Genomic DNA, 14,232 nt, shown 5'->3' with positions numbered 1-14,232 from the left:
TTTTTAACAAAAATCTGGTACAAAATGGCTGCAACCCTAGCTCCCAGTATACCCCACATCAATATTCGTGTTTATTCATTTTAAAGATTTGTCATGTAAAGAGAGCAAACCCTGTTTCATTCTCCTGTTTCTATTATCTTTTTGTATTTGTTGCGTTGTTTTGTGTTGCATGTGTCAAACTGTGGGTGGGGGAGTAGACTTGGGTCCCTGCGGCCACTGCCAACGAGCGAACGTAAAGAAAAGCAAAAGCCCTTGTTTTGGAGCTAACTCTTTACTCTTCTACTATTTACTCCAACCGGTGTTAAAAGAATTTATTGGGTCAACTTCTCTTTGCAGTAGGGCATACTCCACATTATTGCTAGGCTGCAAGATACAAAATTCATATCGAACCAACCTTATACTACTACCAAATTCTTCATCAATCAATGGCTTTCTTTTTCTACAGAAAAAGATCATTGGTTTCTGAAATTTAATGAAAAAAGGAAATCCAAAATGAGTTTACTGGTCAAGTGCAAATAACAATGAATATGAGTGGGTGAGTTTTTTTCTTTTCTTTATTTCCCCTACCATGCTATTATTCCTTCAATATAGTAATAAAATCTATAGGCTAGTAGCCAACAGTTAGATAAGACTGACTGTAGGATTAGGAAGGATACTGGTCCATTTCACAAATGACTTAAAAAAAGTAGTGTTTTTATTTGAGAAAGCACCATTAGCCCATTTTGGCATCATAATAAGTATTTCATTATGTTTTGACCATTTGGATTCCACTCCCCTCTTTGTCACACCCTATAATGGTAGGTCCTCTCCAAACATTGCATGAAATGAATTATTAGGCACAAGCTTAAGATAACAACGTTACAAGTGTTGAACAGTTTTAAGAAATAAATATTCTTATATATCACAAAATAATTGAAAATAAAACAAAATAACATTGGGTTTTATTTTAAAAATTCTTCATTTATTTTAATCAAGTAGTTAATTAATTAATCTTGAAAATCTGCAACAACCTGACACCTAAGGTTGGGGTTGGGTCTTCCTGATTAACAGTTTGCTGCTTCCGGTGGTGCCTGCCTGCTATTTCTAGCTTTTATAACCTGCTAAAAATCTCCGGGTATCACATTCTGTGCTTTTCACTCTTTGGGAGAGACCTTCCCCTCTTTTCCATCAACCCTTCTTCACAGAGGCCCCCCAATCCCGAGTGGGACCAACCCAAGTACACTCATCAAATCCATTTCTCCTGTGGGGCAGACGTGTTTTCCACTTCCTCTTACCCGCGCGTTGGTTTCAACGCGTTTGATTCACTCTCCTCCCCTTCCTTCCCCCACCAACGCCCCCGTTTCTTCCATTCCCTCTGCTCTAGGAGTGAAAGATGTTAGGTTTCATCCATTTAATCATTTTTTTAAAAAAAAATTATCGCAATTGACCAAAACACCCCTAAGACCTGACGCCTGTTGGGGGAATGATCCTATAGGGCGAGCTCTTTGTCCCTTAATGCACTCTTCACGTGTAATTTCCAAAACAGTAACGTTCATTCAGGTTCTTGATGGGGAAATTGCCCCAAAAAATCAACGAGATAAAGGGCAAATGCAAGAGACCCCACCGGAGCCAAACGTGGGGGCAACCGTATAAGATCATTAACACCCTATATAATAGAAAAATAACTTTGGACAACTATCATGACGTGTAGTAGCGGCAGCTTTCTTTTCTCCCGAAGCCATTTCCGTAAATAAACAGATGAACGCAAGGACAAAATGGTCCATGAAGAAACAAATCGAAACATATGAAGGGCCGAGAAAGCAACAGAAAGTTAAGAAAACCCTGATTATCGAGTTCTGTGAGATCTGCAAAAAAACACCATAGCACCACCAAAGGCCCCCTCTCTCTGAGAGAGAAAGAAAGAAAAGATAGACAGGCTGGGAAGAGAGCCAAAAAAAAAAAAAAAAGAGAAGAAAAGAAAAGAAAAATTCGTTCTCCCTCTTTCGAAAATAAACACAGCTTTTGGATCTATATATCCTTTCTCTCTTAGCTTTCAGTTCGTAGATATTGTTTTCTTTTAATCTGTTGGTCTCCACCTATTTGCTATTCCCATCGTTATTAGTTATTATTATTGTTATCTGGTACCAATAAACCATGAGGATTCGGAAGAACGCGAAGCTATCATCGCAGATATACCCGCAGGGTTCAAGGCCTGAGAGTGTGCACGTGTGCCAGCTGAACCAGTCGCCATGGGATGTGATTCCTTTTGCTCAAGAACCATACCCATCGTCTCTTCATCACCAGGTAACACTTTGCTCTCTTTATTTTTTCTCTTTTAAATAATTCTTTCGTTTCTCGCGGCAGATCTACTTACTCTTTCCTCACTCTTGCCTCCATTTCATCTTCCTTTACCTGACATTTTATCTGTATCCCTCCCTTTCTTTTAGGGTTTTTCCCATTTTAGGGTTTCAAGAAAACCCTAAATTCTCTGCTTCTTATCGTGTATTTTCCTCCAAATAGTCGATTTAGGTTAATGGGTCCTCGTCATTTCTGTGTATTATTTTCTGGTTCGGGTTTTCATTTGTTTGCTTGGTTCGTTTTTTCTTTTTTTCTCTTAAAACCCAGTTTGAAGCTGAAGATAGCTTTAATGGAAATGGGAGCTTAGGCGATTCTATTGGTGCTGTTGAGAGGTAATCTACTTCATATTCTTCGATTCGAATCTCTTTTATCAATCGGTGTCGTGGTATTGTATTAGGGTTTTTGTTGTTCGTTTTTAAAATAGTGGAATAATTATCCAAAAATTTGTTGATGGGTTGGCGAGTTATTGGAAACCCAGTTTGTGTGTTTTCTGCGGCTGTTGAAAAATGTTGCGATGTTACTCAAAATGCAGCGTAGCGTCGATGATGGAGAGTGAAGAGAAAGCGCTAATGAAAGTGGAAGGCATGGTCATTGACGATAATGACGATAACGATGAGATGAAAATAGGCAGGCAATTTGGGTTTAAGAGCCAATGCGAAGAGGAGGAGGAGGAGGAGAAGGAGTCGAAGCAAGAGGCTTTGCTGAAATCTTGCAACAACAACAACAACCACAGCAGCGATAGTGGAAACAATCCCAGCTCGTTGACCAGCAAGAAAGCTGAGAAGAATAGTCAAGTAACCGGGAGCCGCCGCGGGCGAGCCCGAGCAGCCAAGAAAGGCTCGTCATCAGCATCGAACCCGTATGAATTTTACTATTATTCTGGGTTTGGGCCGTTGTGGGGGAAAAGAAGAGGCGGCAGCGATAGAGCAGGCGAAATAAGCAAGGATATTGAGGCTAAAGAAGTTGAAAACAACAGCAGCGCTATCACTACTCAAAACAATACGACGCCGTCGTCTTCTTCGCAAATCGATAATAATGAAGAATTTGATTATGTCGATGATGAGGATGATGAGGACGACGAGAACGGAGACAGTAGCAAGAAACGAATGAGGAAGCCTGTTAAGGCAAGATCGTTAAAATCCCTAATGTGAAGAACAACAAAAAACAAAAGGGTTTGGGCTTCCCTTCTTTTTTTCCTTTTTTCCATTTCCTTTTTTGCGTTTCAATGTGTTGAGATCATCGTATTTTTCATTACTTTGTTTTTCTTTTTTTTATTTTTAGGGTTTTAGATTAAGTAATTTAATTTTCCTTCTTTCTTTCTTTTTTTTTCGTTGGGGCTGTGGGGGTTTTGTTTTATATGATGTTGGGTTTTGTCGTGGGTGAGACTAGAATTTGCTCTGCCAACATGACAGTAGGAGATATCGTAGGGTGTGGTTCGCGTGGACCGAAAAGGGGGCATGTTAGTCAATGTCTGGAAATGGAAGGGCGGTTTTTGTAATTTCAAACGTGTTTTTATCTTTTTCCTTTAAAAAACACACAAAAGGGGGGTCGCGTACATCTTTAAAAGGTTGGGGTGATGTGGCGCTGTGGGATTCTTGTGATTAAGCTTTTCCAAAACGGCGACTGTTTGAGAAATTATTTTCCCATGCACAATAAATTATAAATACCCAATTTAATTTAATGGTTGCCGCTCTTTGGCTTGTGCTTCGCCCATGATTCCATTTTTCAGCATGCGGAATTTGGATTCTAAATCTAACACTTTGTAAATTATACGATAAATTTTGTAATTTCGATTGGTTTCATGAGAAATTAAAACGATGCAGTATCGAAATTATTGTTGTATTTCGCATGTGGTATTGGTAGGCTCTATGATAAATCCCGTAGGGTTTGCTAATGCCCACTGCGATCGTGAAGCTCCTAATTCACTTTCTTCTTTTTCTTTTTTTTCTTTTACTTTTAAAGATGAATTTATTTAAATTTGATATGAAAAGTTATGTGTAACTGAATATAAATGAGAAATCTACCTTATCATATACAAAAATGAGTTTTAATCTTAATTTCATTACTTCAAAATTATTAGAGTTTTTTCTCCTATTTTTATACAGTTTAAAGATGAATTTTATTGGAATTTAATATGGAAATATTACGTGTAATGAACATATATAAATAAAAGAAGTCTTCATTGTCATATCAATAAAATGAGTTTTAATTTCCTTACTTAAGAGTTTTTTTTTTTTTTTTTGAGAATTTTAAAGATGAATCTTATTAGAATTTGATATGAAAAGTTACGTGGAATGAATATATATAAGAAATCTACATTATTGTGTCTAAAAATGAGTTTCGCTTTTAATTTCCATACTTTTTTTTGTAAATTTTAAAGATGAATCTTATTGAATTTGATATGGAAAATTTACGTGTAATGAATATATGTAAGACATCTATGTTGTCATGTTAAAAATGACTTTTAAGTATTATGATATAATTATTTCTTTTAGCCAATGACAATAAAATTTGTTCATACTCTACTTATTGCTAAATTTAGTTAATTTATTGGCGTGCAAGACTTCCATGAATTAGTATGAAGAATTTACAACATTTTATTTTATTTTAATTACAATAGTTTGAAATGGAAAATTACATGAAATAAATATATTCAAAATCTACATTGGCATATCTATAAAAAAATTCAAATATTAGGAATCAATATAATGAAATATGGTGCAATAATAATTATGTTTTTGAGTCAACAACAAAAAATTTGTTGATATACGAATTGCCAAATTTAATAATGGTATAATATCTAAAAGAATTATTGAACTATCTATAAAAATTCAAATAAATTTTTATTATATTAAGTGAAATAAAATTTTATAATTAATAATTGATTAATTATTATTAGTAAAATATTACTTGCCAATATATGTTATATAATACTGACATATCATAATACATGATGATACGACATAACATAATCATATAATATTTTTACACTCTACGTTAATGTCATATAAATATTTTGTTAATTCTACGTGAATATAAAATGATAAATAATCAATTATTAATTAAAATAATTTATTTAATTAAAAATAAAAATACATATGTTTGATTTAATATGATACGGGAATAAGAATTTATTAAAAAAATTTTAAATATAACATTCCTAATTTGTAACTAACAACTAACATGGTGAAATTTTGCTTCTTTGTTTATTATTTTTTGGCCTTGGTAGGATTGGAGAGGAACAGAAAGTGCAAGTTGCAACTGATATTTCATGCATTTTCAATGCCTTGAACAAATTGAAATTGTTTATTTTTTGTATTTTCAAATTAAATTTCGTCCAAATTTCTTTTTGAAAATATTTTTATCCACACAAAGGGAGTCTCTTTTTAACCTTTTCAACCAAGGAAAAGGAAAAAGAAATCCAGACTCGAATAATAGATTTCGGGCACGCTCGTTGAACGCGCGTGGAGAGACCACTCTTGATCTCATTTGAGAAGTAATTTTTTTTATTTCTAAAATGCAAAAATGCTCAGGAGATAATTATAATAATGCTAAAACAAAATGTATAGGTAGTGAAAGGTCAATGTCACGCCGTACTTTGGTGATCAGACGTACCCAAACTCATTGAAACTTGTTGTCGTGTGAGGATGAGATTGGCTGCTACACTGGATTTCTTTTATATCTCGGTTGACCTTTTTTTTCGCCTTTGCGCTTTGAAGACCAAACATGTTCAAACTGCGTTCGTTTTGCTTGTTTCCTTCGATTCTACATTTTGTGTTAGGATTCAACATGGTATAAAAATAAATGAAGACAACGTCACTTCAACAGGTTAAGTTTATAAGATTTTGAATTACTATATATTTCATAAAGTCGACCAAAATGTAAGCTTTTTAATAAAATAAATGAAAAATGAATTAATATATGATGTATTTATAATGTTTAATATATTATTAGTTAGTCAAATATTATCATTTCATTAATAAATTTAAAACAATAAAAAGTTATAATTTTAAAATTTTTAAATATTTATCTTTGCATATTTATAAAATCATACTATATGTTTAAGTGATAATGTGTAGATACAATATAGTGATGAATTATAAGCTTATGACAAATTATATATTTACACTTTAATTTGGCGTTGAAATAATTTATTTATGTCAAAAAATTTTATCATATTTATATATATAATTTAATTGGGACAACTTAATCACAACCATGGAGCAACATACTATTTGATCTTCCTAAACTTGGGGGAATTATTCAGCTAATTACGGAAAAATTTACTAAACATACAACTAATTTATCACTAACCCAACATAAATTAACTAGTTATTATATGATTAACATTCCATAAAAAGCCCGCGTGGCAAAAACAAAAGAAGTTGAAAAATTGAAGACATCAAACAAGAAAAACAAGACCGAACCAGAATCTTGTCTGAATTTCTAATCGGACGATTCCGTTTCGAACGTTGTTCCATGTTTTTTCCCCTCTCGCTTTTCTCCTAGCTGTACTTGGCGTTTCCCTCAGTTTTCTGCTTATTCTTCTTTCTCACGCTGTATATTCATTCAGAGACGGACGAACAACGAAATCCATAGTGATTCGAATTTTTTAGGTTGTTCGATTTCATATCGTACGTTGTGGTGTCTTTTGATTCTTGTTCTTTAGCATCTGAATTCAGGGACGATGGGTTTCCAAGATAGGTATGACAAAATGGTGGTTCGTCAGAGTTACAGGAATGTCTGGCACACTAGTCTCATGGACGCCATCACATTTGATCTTCCCTGTAATTATATATTTACTCTTTCCCCCCCATTTCTTTTTCTTCTTCGTTTCAGACAATATTTTGTTTTTATCTCTGTTTGGCTCCAAGGACAACAAAATGAATGTTTGAAATTCCTTGTCCATGCATGAATGTCTTTGTCTTTCAGGTTATTAATCTTTCCAAATGGAAAGGTTTACGTGCTTCTTTTTACCGTATCAAAAATTGCTCTGCTTAGAGTATTCCCTGTTGAAAAACGTACGTAAAAGAAAGAAGGAATGAAAACAGGACAGAAACTATAGTCTTTCTGTTTTTGTTTGCTTTTTTTCGATCAAATGGATTCATTTTATTATAAATCAGAAAATTTAAAAAAACATACAGATCAAAACTAAATTTATCAACATCTTAATAAGAAACTGTTTGAATATTTTATAAAAGAAAAATCATTTAGCACCAAATCAGATTTAGGTTTTGAGCTTAATACGTGCTTACAAGAATAGGTAACCGGTTGAAATTTTTTCTTCTTGGTATGAATTTCATTTTCCATAAACTTGTTTCTAGAGATATTCTGTTAATTTTTTTTTTTGTAATTAAATTGGATATCTCATTCCATTTTCATTTTCCTTACAGACTGCCCCTATGCAGCATGCTGGTGAGTTTTCTGTGTCACCCTAGATGCTATTTTCTGTTTTCATTTTTTTTTTCTCATATTCTTTTAACACCATTGAGTATTATATAGTTTATTATGAATTTATTTGAGTTTTAATTAAGCCATAATAGAACAAAAATTGGTTTGTTTCGATTTAGACTAAGAATAAACTTATAGCCATGCAAAATAACCCAGAAATTCTCTTATCTATAACTAGAGACTGAGAAGAATAACAAATCCAAACCTCAAATGACTTTTTTTTTAAAAAAAAAACAAGAACATATAAACAAATCCCACAACCCAAACAGCAAAAGGAGAAGGATGGAAGAAGAAAGAGCTGCTGAGTCTCTGTTCCATCTTCCAAACCTTTTGATTCCTTTGCAGTCTTAAAAAGGGAAACTCAAAAGTAATATGTTTCCAACCTGAAAAAAAGGCCGTTGCGGGATGGGATTCCGAATCACAGTGAAAAATTGAGGTCGGGTTAGGCTGAAAATCCGTTTTCAGTGCCATGGATCAGATGCCACCTACTAACGCTCCGTCTTTCGTGAATGACAGCCCCCAGTGCGTTTCATATATGCTGCGGAAACGAGCTCTTTACGATGATATGTCCAGGTAAAAAGGGACGTCGTCACTTCTACAGCTCTATCATCCGACCAGAATTCGAAATTGCAAAATTTAGTTTACGACATCTCGGATTTGTGTTCTACCTCTAATGTTGTAGGTACCAATGTTGTGGGGGTTACATGCCTTGCAGCGGCAAGCTTGGGGAAAGCCAATGTCCTGAATTTTGTCTATGCACTGAGGTAGAAGGAAAAGCCCCTGTAGTAGTCTTCTTGTTCCCGAATTTAACCAGAAAAAGAGTCTGATTCTGTTCCCATTCGTTCTAGGTTGTCTGTTGCTTCTCGAATTCAGTTGCTTCAACTCGCTTTCTTCTTCAAGATGAGTTCAATATACAGACCACGAAATGTGACAACTGCATCATTGTAAATCTCTCTGTCTTTTTGTATCGATTATCTGCTTTTTCTTGAGTGTTTTTGCTGATAAAGTTAAACGTATTTTGCAGGGATTTATGTTCTGTCTTGCACAAATTGCATGCATATTTCGTCTGATTGCTGTTATTAGTGGAAGCGATGAGCTTGAGGATGCCTCAGAGATATTAAACTGTTTCAATGAAGCAGTTTATTGCACGTAAGACATTCGATGTATCCTTTTGAATGCCTTCTGCGAAGGGTTCCTTAAAAGAATTTCTCTTGATCTTTTGTATTGTTTTGTTTTGTAGGGTCTGTGCTTGTATGCAGGTAAGCAATCAACAAAGTGCTTGTAAAGAGCTTAGGCCGATGCAGAACACAGTGAACCAGCTTAGCTAGACGCTTGGCCTTTGAAAAAGAACCTAGGCTAAGGTTTCCAAATTACAAGATTTATTTGCTTTGACCCTTCTAAATTTTATTTTTTACCATGTAATAATGCAGGCTCAGCACAAGATTGAAATGGACAAAAGGGATGGTAAATTCGGGTCTGCACCGATTATGGTAGTTCCTCCAGTGCAGCAGATGTCACGGATTGATCAGCCAGTGCCTCCAGCTGTTGGATATCCACCTCAACCACAGCAGTGGCAGCCGTCCTATGGCTACGCATGTCCGCCACCTATCCCAGGCTACCCTGGCGCTGCACACCCACTATCCCCGCCTGGTTACCCTGCTAATGCTTCTCCAGTACCTGCTCCAGGTTACTTTCCTCCTGGATACCTGCCACCTACTCAACATTTGCCTTCTACAGGATATCCCTCTCCTCCTCCTCAAGGTTATCATAAGTTATCTAGATAGTAATACATGTTCAAATACAAGTAATCTGAATGGTGAAATTTGGATTGACTCGTTGATCACTTTCTCCTTGACCGCTGTGATATGCATTGGAAATTTTACTACATGGAAAAGTATGTGCAGTTTTTCTTTCTGTTTCGATCAGATTCATATCTGAAAGAAGTTTTAGCCCTGGGTAGCAGCATATCATAAAGTCTCCTCTATTATTCTACACCTGTCAGAAGCATCTGCTCAAATGGAAAAAGGAACTAAAATGTACACTAAATCCTTCATTGTTGAAAATGTATCTCTGTGATCTTTTTTCATCAAATACACCTCAATCGTTAAATCCAAGTACAAAAGATATTATTTCCATTGCTACCGTGAATTACAACTGAACCATATAACGTCTGATCAAAGCCGAACCACTGTTTCATTGCTGGCAAATACTTCATAAATTTAAAGCCGTTGGTTACCATTTCGAGTCATTTCTGGAACCATGGAATCACCTTCATCATCATCCAAAATCCCATGACTTTGCATTCGTGATAGCTGCTGAAATTTTGGAGCGCTTTCTTTCTTGCCGAACAGTTTCTTGGCATATATAGCACCCCCTGCTACTGCTCCTACTGAAAATGAAATGGCCACAACCACCACAATCCACTGTGAAAATGAACTATAGATTATATTCTGCCTGGTCAAGAGTGAAAGAAACGGTAGGGAGAGATGAATCATACTCACACTTGTACCGCTATTACTGCTTCCCCAATGTGGCAATTGAGACATAGTCGAATTCATAAAGGAATCTGCAACGATTTGTAATATGTTAGAGCATTTAGATAAACAAAGACTTCAATTAACTAGCCGTGCTCTTTGAAACTTTAGAAGCGTCTTCTTGTCTATAAAACTAAGAGATTGACATCCCCTGTCGCAATTTATTATTGCCGAGCCGGTTAAAAAACTATTAACTAAATCCAAAATGAAACATGAAAATGGATTAGAGCAGTAGCTATGTTCAATAGGACAGAATCCATGTAACACCTAGTATTCAAAACGTGAATATTAGGGATCATTGACTTTATTAATAAAGCATAAAACCTTTGTAAAATCTGGTATTTAATTCTTTCAAACTCATCAAGACAATCCTCTTTAAGATGAGTAACACAAGGAAACAAACAGAAAGAGAATCAGATTATAAACAAGGTAGGAGAAGAAAGTTGACCTGTTCTGTTTTTTGTTGGGAGGGAGCAATCAACACTTCCTTTCCAGTTAAGGGAACACTCGCATACATCACTTTCAGCCAGGCATTCAGCTTCATGGAAGCAGAATATCCTACCACAAGGAGCTCCGCGATGCTCACAATGCTCTCCAGCATATCCTGGAGGACATTTGCAGGAGTAATCCTCACCCTGAACAATCTCTTCACAGATCCCACCGTTTTGACACCAAAAAGAATTTGTCCCATCACACATTGTCATCTCTTCATCACAGTATTCCCCCCTGTAGTTGACAATAGCAGAACAAACATTTACCAGAACTACTTTGATGACTTCACCAAGAAGTGTCCTAATAATCAAACACAAAGAAGATGCAGATGGTTCAAGAGTTTGAAGATGTTGAAATTTACCCGAGGAAAGGACGATCACCACCCAAGATGGTGGATGGATCAGGGAGATTGCAAATGCAGGCACCGGTGCTGTTGCATGATCCAGTTTTGCATCTACTGTCTTCACATGGTAGAGAATGTACGTTCAATGATCCAAGCAACAAAGAGATCACTATGACAGCTATATGCATAAATTCAATACTGATGGACATTTTAAGATTCAGAGATAGAAAGAGGGAGAATGTTGATAGAGATTTAAGGGTTGTAAAGTTTTCTTCTCTTTGTTTAGTTTTGAAGTAATGAAATGTGGAGATTTGCGAAAGAGCCTTTGAGTTTAAGCAACGGTGTTGGGGAAAAGAAATAATAGGCATGTTAGTTGCAAGGTGAAAGTGAAGTTGAAACTGTCATAGGAAGTGTTGGTTAAAATTACATACGTTGGGTTCATGTTGTGTTTTTTTCATGGTTACGGAACTGCTGTCATTTAGGAAGGGGTTTTCTGTCAATAGAACTCAGCGACCCTTGGAAAGTCAAACAATGCATGCCATGGCGAGTAGTTTATTAGGGTATGGGATCAAAGGACGCAAGCAAAATCAACGGTTCACCGTTCACGTATATCGAGGTTGAACACTTAAAATGAAGTACGTTTGCAGCTTGGACTAGGCCCTTTTTCCCTTTGCTGGCGACAATTTGAACTAAAGTTCAACCACATGTTGGGCCAAGTGTCTAAACCTAACTTGCAGAACTCGTTAGAAGCACACCATTTCCCATCTTAGGGAAGCCCCATAGCCAATACTAAGCTGCTCCGATTTGTTTGAAGATTTACGAAGTAAGAGGGATGATCAAAAATAGACAACTAGATCTCTATCACATTAAAGTGAAGGCACCGAGCTTTGGGCTAAATCTTTTTGATAGATTCACTTTCTTCTTTAATAAAAGGGAAAAGGTCAGATAAAGAAAGTTAGCAGATTCACTTAGGATCCTTCAAAAAATATTTTTTTGTCTCCCTCAAAGTTGAAACAAAAAGGGGGCTGCTGAGTCCTGTTAATCCTGTGGTATTGGGAGATGGCAGGAAGGGCCCCCTACCCGTAGACATGGTTCAGGCCATCAAGGGGACTAATTCAGAATTTCAGATTCCATGCTGAAAACCAGCTGCATTTTGATGTCACTTTTTTACAGTGTTGCAGAGCTACAGAGCCAGCATGGAATTCAAGCCTTAGGCAGTTAAACAGAGCCTGAGAAAAAGATGGGTCGAGCACAGAATCCAACTTCAGTAAAATCATCATACGGAAAAGCAATATCAATGCACCAGCACCAGGCCACCACTTTTTGTTAATGCATCTGCAATCAGCCATCTATTTCCCTTGCTCAAAACTTTTTTACCATTCTTTAACAGATCAGTATGAGATGACAAACACCTGCAGTTGATCATCACTGCCAAAGTTTCTGCAAAGTAACAACTTCTACAAGACTACGAGTTGTTCCCAAATACCCACACAGTAAATCAGTAAAACAGGAGTCTTTCTTTTGATTCGTCGGGCTAAACTTAACCCTAAAAAGGCTTCAAAAATAGCCATCTAATACAAGAATAATATAATCAACTCATACCAGCACTGGGTTTTGTGAATTGAACCTCAAATTGAATTGAGGAAAGGAAAGGGGAAACTATAAATAAACATCATCTCCCTTTTTTTTTTTTGTCATCAGTTTCATGTTCATTGTTCATTGACAGACAGTGACAAGATCCTAACAAATCGGTCAGCCACCTGCTTAACAAACCCCAACACCCCAAAGTTGATACAATAATTTAATGTATAGTCCAAGAATCACTTTATTAAAAAGAAGCTAAGAATCCAACCAGAAAACCAAAGCATCATGGCCTTTGATGACAACACTGTTAAAGCTCAATTCACTCACAGACACATCCACTCCTCATAAGCAAATTATAGCAAAAATTTTAGATAAAAGATCTTTGCAGTTGAGCCCAAAAATTATAGGAGAAAGTACAACAAAGATAGGTAACAATCTCATTTCATACCAGCAAATCCCTAGCTGTAAAGTGCACACTTCAACTCTTTTCAATTAACTAGAATTGAAATCCAACCTAAATAATTTTATATAAAAATATTAACAGGTTGTAGATTGATTGATATTCATTTCTCAACCTGAGAAACAATTCAAACAAAGCGTAATTGTAGCATTCAAACTGTAAGAACTGTATATGCAAAACTTTTATCCTTTTTTTTTCTTTTTTTTATTGGCTATGCACCAACTTGTCATGTAATATGTACAATTTTCACTAAGCTCGTTACAAAAAAAGCCATTGGATAAAACAAAACAAGTACCGGCCCCCTCCTTCCCCGCCTAAAGAAAAATCTACAATCCCGGAACCGAACTGTACTCACTGTAAAAATCACCGACCCCAGAAGCAGCCCAGAGCCGTTGATTAAACTCATCCTGCAACTCATCAGGAACAAAGGGTGTCCGACAAAGCGGACAAGTTTTCTGATCATGGTCCATCCAACGGTCCAAGCACGCCCTATGGAAAACGTGCCTACAGTTCCTCAACCACCTGATCTCTTCCCCACCTTCGAACTCGTACAAGCAAACGGCACAGCTCTCCGGCGGGTCCCCCACGACGACAAGTTCCTCGAACTTTATAACGGGGAGGATTTCCCGGATCAGGAGAGCGGATACGGGCGGGTTCTCGGGGGTTGTTCGGGTCGGGTTCTCCGGCCAGACGGTGTCTGTCTCGAGGAAATCGGAGAGTCCAAGGTAGTTAAAAAGGGCAAAAATTAGACTTCGGATGAAACCCAGGAAGGAAAGCGTGTGAACGAAGAGTTTTGGTAAGAAAACTTCCGTGTAACCAACCGGAAACCCCATGAAGGAAATTTTTTACAACAAAATGAACTTAAAATTGCGAAGAGAACGCTTTTGTTGACGTACTTATACAGAGAGACAGTGTTGAGAGAGAAACAAGAGTGGAGAAGAGGAAGCTTCTGCTTGACTGGCTTCAGCCATGGGTTCGTATGCAAATTATAGTACATGCTAATAAGAGACTGATTCAGTCACTGACTGTGA

General features: G+C 36.4%; 4 protein-coding genes across 6 annotated transcripts; 2 read left to right on the top strand and 2 right to left on the bottom strand.

Moving 5' to 3' along the window:
• On the top strand, positions 1,810–3,854 carry LOC18614107 (protein ecdysoneless homolog). The gene is made up of 3 exons (XM_007051688.2): positions 1,810–2,283; positions 2,605–2,669; positions 2,870–3,854. The coding sequence occupies exons 1-3, from the start codon at positions 2,134–2,136 to the stop codon at positions 3,486–3,488; spliced, it is 834 nt and encodes a 277-aa protein (XP_007051750.1). The 5' UTR covers positions 1,810–2,133; the 3' UTR covers positions 3,489–3,854.
• LOC18614106 lies at positions 6,802–9,713 on the top strand. 3 transcript variants are annotated; one of them, XM_018129223.1, is made up of 8 exons: positions 6,802–7,124; positions 7,731–7,752; positions 8,305–8,361; positions 8,471–8,552; positions 8,637–8,732; positions 8,813–8,937; positions 9,029–9,041; positions 9,213–9,713. In XM_018129223.1, exons 1-8 carry the CDS (start codon positions 7,025–7,027, stop codon positions 9,570–9,572), a joined length of 855 nt encoding a protein of 284 aa, XP_017984712.1. In that variant the 5' UTR covers positions 6,802–7,024; the 3' UTR covers positions 9,573–9,713. The 3 variants fall into 3 exon arrangements, with proteins under 3 accessions (XP_017984712.1, XP_017984313.1, XP_017985139.1); XM_018128824.1 differs by having other exon boundaries at positions 6,804–7,124; positions 9,029–9,047; positions 9,219–9,713; XM_018129650.1 differs by lacking the exons at positions 6,802–7,124; positions 7,731–7,752 and adding an exon at positions 8,008–8,224 and having other exon boundaries at positions 9,029–9,047; positions 9,219–9,702.
• On the bottom strand, positions 9,806–11,486 carry LOC18614105 (protein crumbs homolog 1). Its single transcript, XM_007051685.2, has 4 exons — positions 11,176–11,486; positions 10,771–11,048; positions 10,290–10,354; positions 9,806–10,211 (listed from the first exon to the last, which is right to left on the bottom strand). The coding sequence occupies exons 1-4, from the start codon at positions 11,364–11,366 to the stop codon at positions 10,008–10,010; spliced, it is 738 nt and encodes a 245-aa protein (XP_007051747.2). The 5' UTR covers positions 11,367–11,486; the 3' UTR covers positions 9,806–10,007.
• On the bottom strand, positions 13,347–14,166 carry LOC18614104 (E3 ubiquitin-protein ligase RHA1B). The gene has a single exon (XM_007051684.2). The coding sequence runs from the start codon at positions 14,032–14,034 to the stop codon at positions 13,528–13,530; it is 507 nt and encodes a 168-aa protein (XP_007051746.1). The 5' UTR covers positions 14,035–14,166; the 3' UTR covers positions 13,347–13,527.

Source organism: Theobroma cacao, chromosome 1 (assembly GCF_000208745.1).
Source record: "Theobroma cacao cultivar B97-61/B2 chromosome 1, Criollo_cocoa_genome_V2, whole genome shotgun sequence".
Lineage (NCBI taxonomy): Eukaryota > Viridiplantae > Streptophyta > Magnoliopsida > Malvales > Malvaceae > Theobroma > Theobroma cacao.
This window is presented reverse-complemented; position numbering and strand designations above follow the sequence as displayed.

Coding starts and splice junctions, on each gene's coding strand:
- LOC18614107 (XM_007051688.2), top strand. CDS start 2,134: ATGAGGATTCGGAAGAACGCGAAGCTATCATCGCAGATATACCCGCAG. Junction 2,284..2,604: donor CATCGTCTCTTCATCACCAG/GTAACACTTTGC, acceptor CTTAAAACCCAG/TTTGAAGCTGAAGATAGCTT. Junction 2,670..2,869: donor TCTATTGGTGCTGTTGAGAG/GTAATCTACTTC, acceptor CTCAAAATGCAG/CGTAGCGTCGATGATGGAGA.
- LOC18614106 (XM_018129223.1), top strand. CDS start 7,025: ATGGGTTTCCAAGATAGGTATGACAAAATGGTGGTTCGTCAGAGTTAC. Junction 7,125..7,730: donor CATCACATTTGATCTTCCCT/GTAATTATATAT, acceptor TTTTCCTTACAG/ACTGCCCCTATGCAGCATGC. Junction 7,753..8,304: donor TGCCCCTATGCAGCATGCTG/GTGAGTTTTCTG, acceptor CGTGAATGACAG/CCCCCAGTGCGTTTCATATA.
- LOC18614105 (XM_007051685.2), bottom strand. CDS start 11,366: ATGTCCATCAGTATTGAATTTATGCATATAGCTGTCATAGTGATCTCT. Junction 11,049..11,175: donor GGTGATCGTCCTTTCCTCGG/GTAAATTTCAAC, acceptor TGTCAACTACAG/GGGGGAATACTGTGATGAAG. Junction 10,212..10,289: donor GCAGTAATAGCGGTACAAGT/GTGAGTATGATT, acceptor TCATTTTCACAG/TGGATTGTGGTGGTTGTGGC.
- LOC18614104 (XM_007051684.2), bottom strand. CDS start 14,034: ATGGGGTTTCCGGTTGGTTACACGGAAGTTTTCTTACCAAAACTCTTC.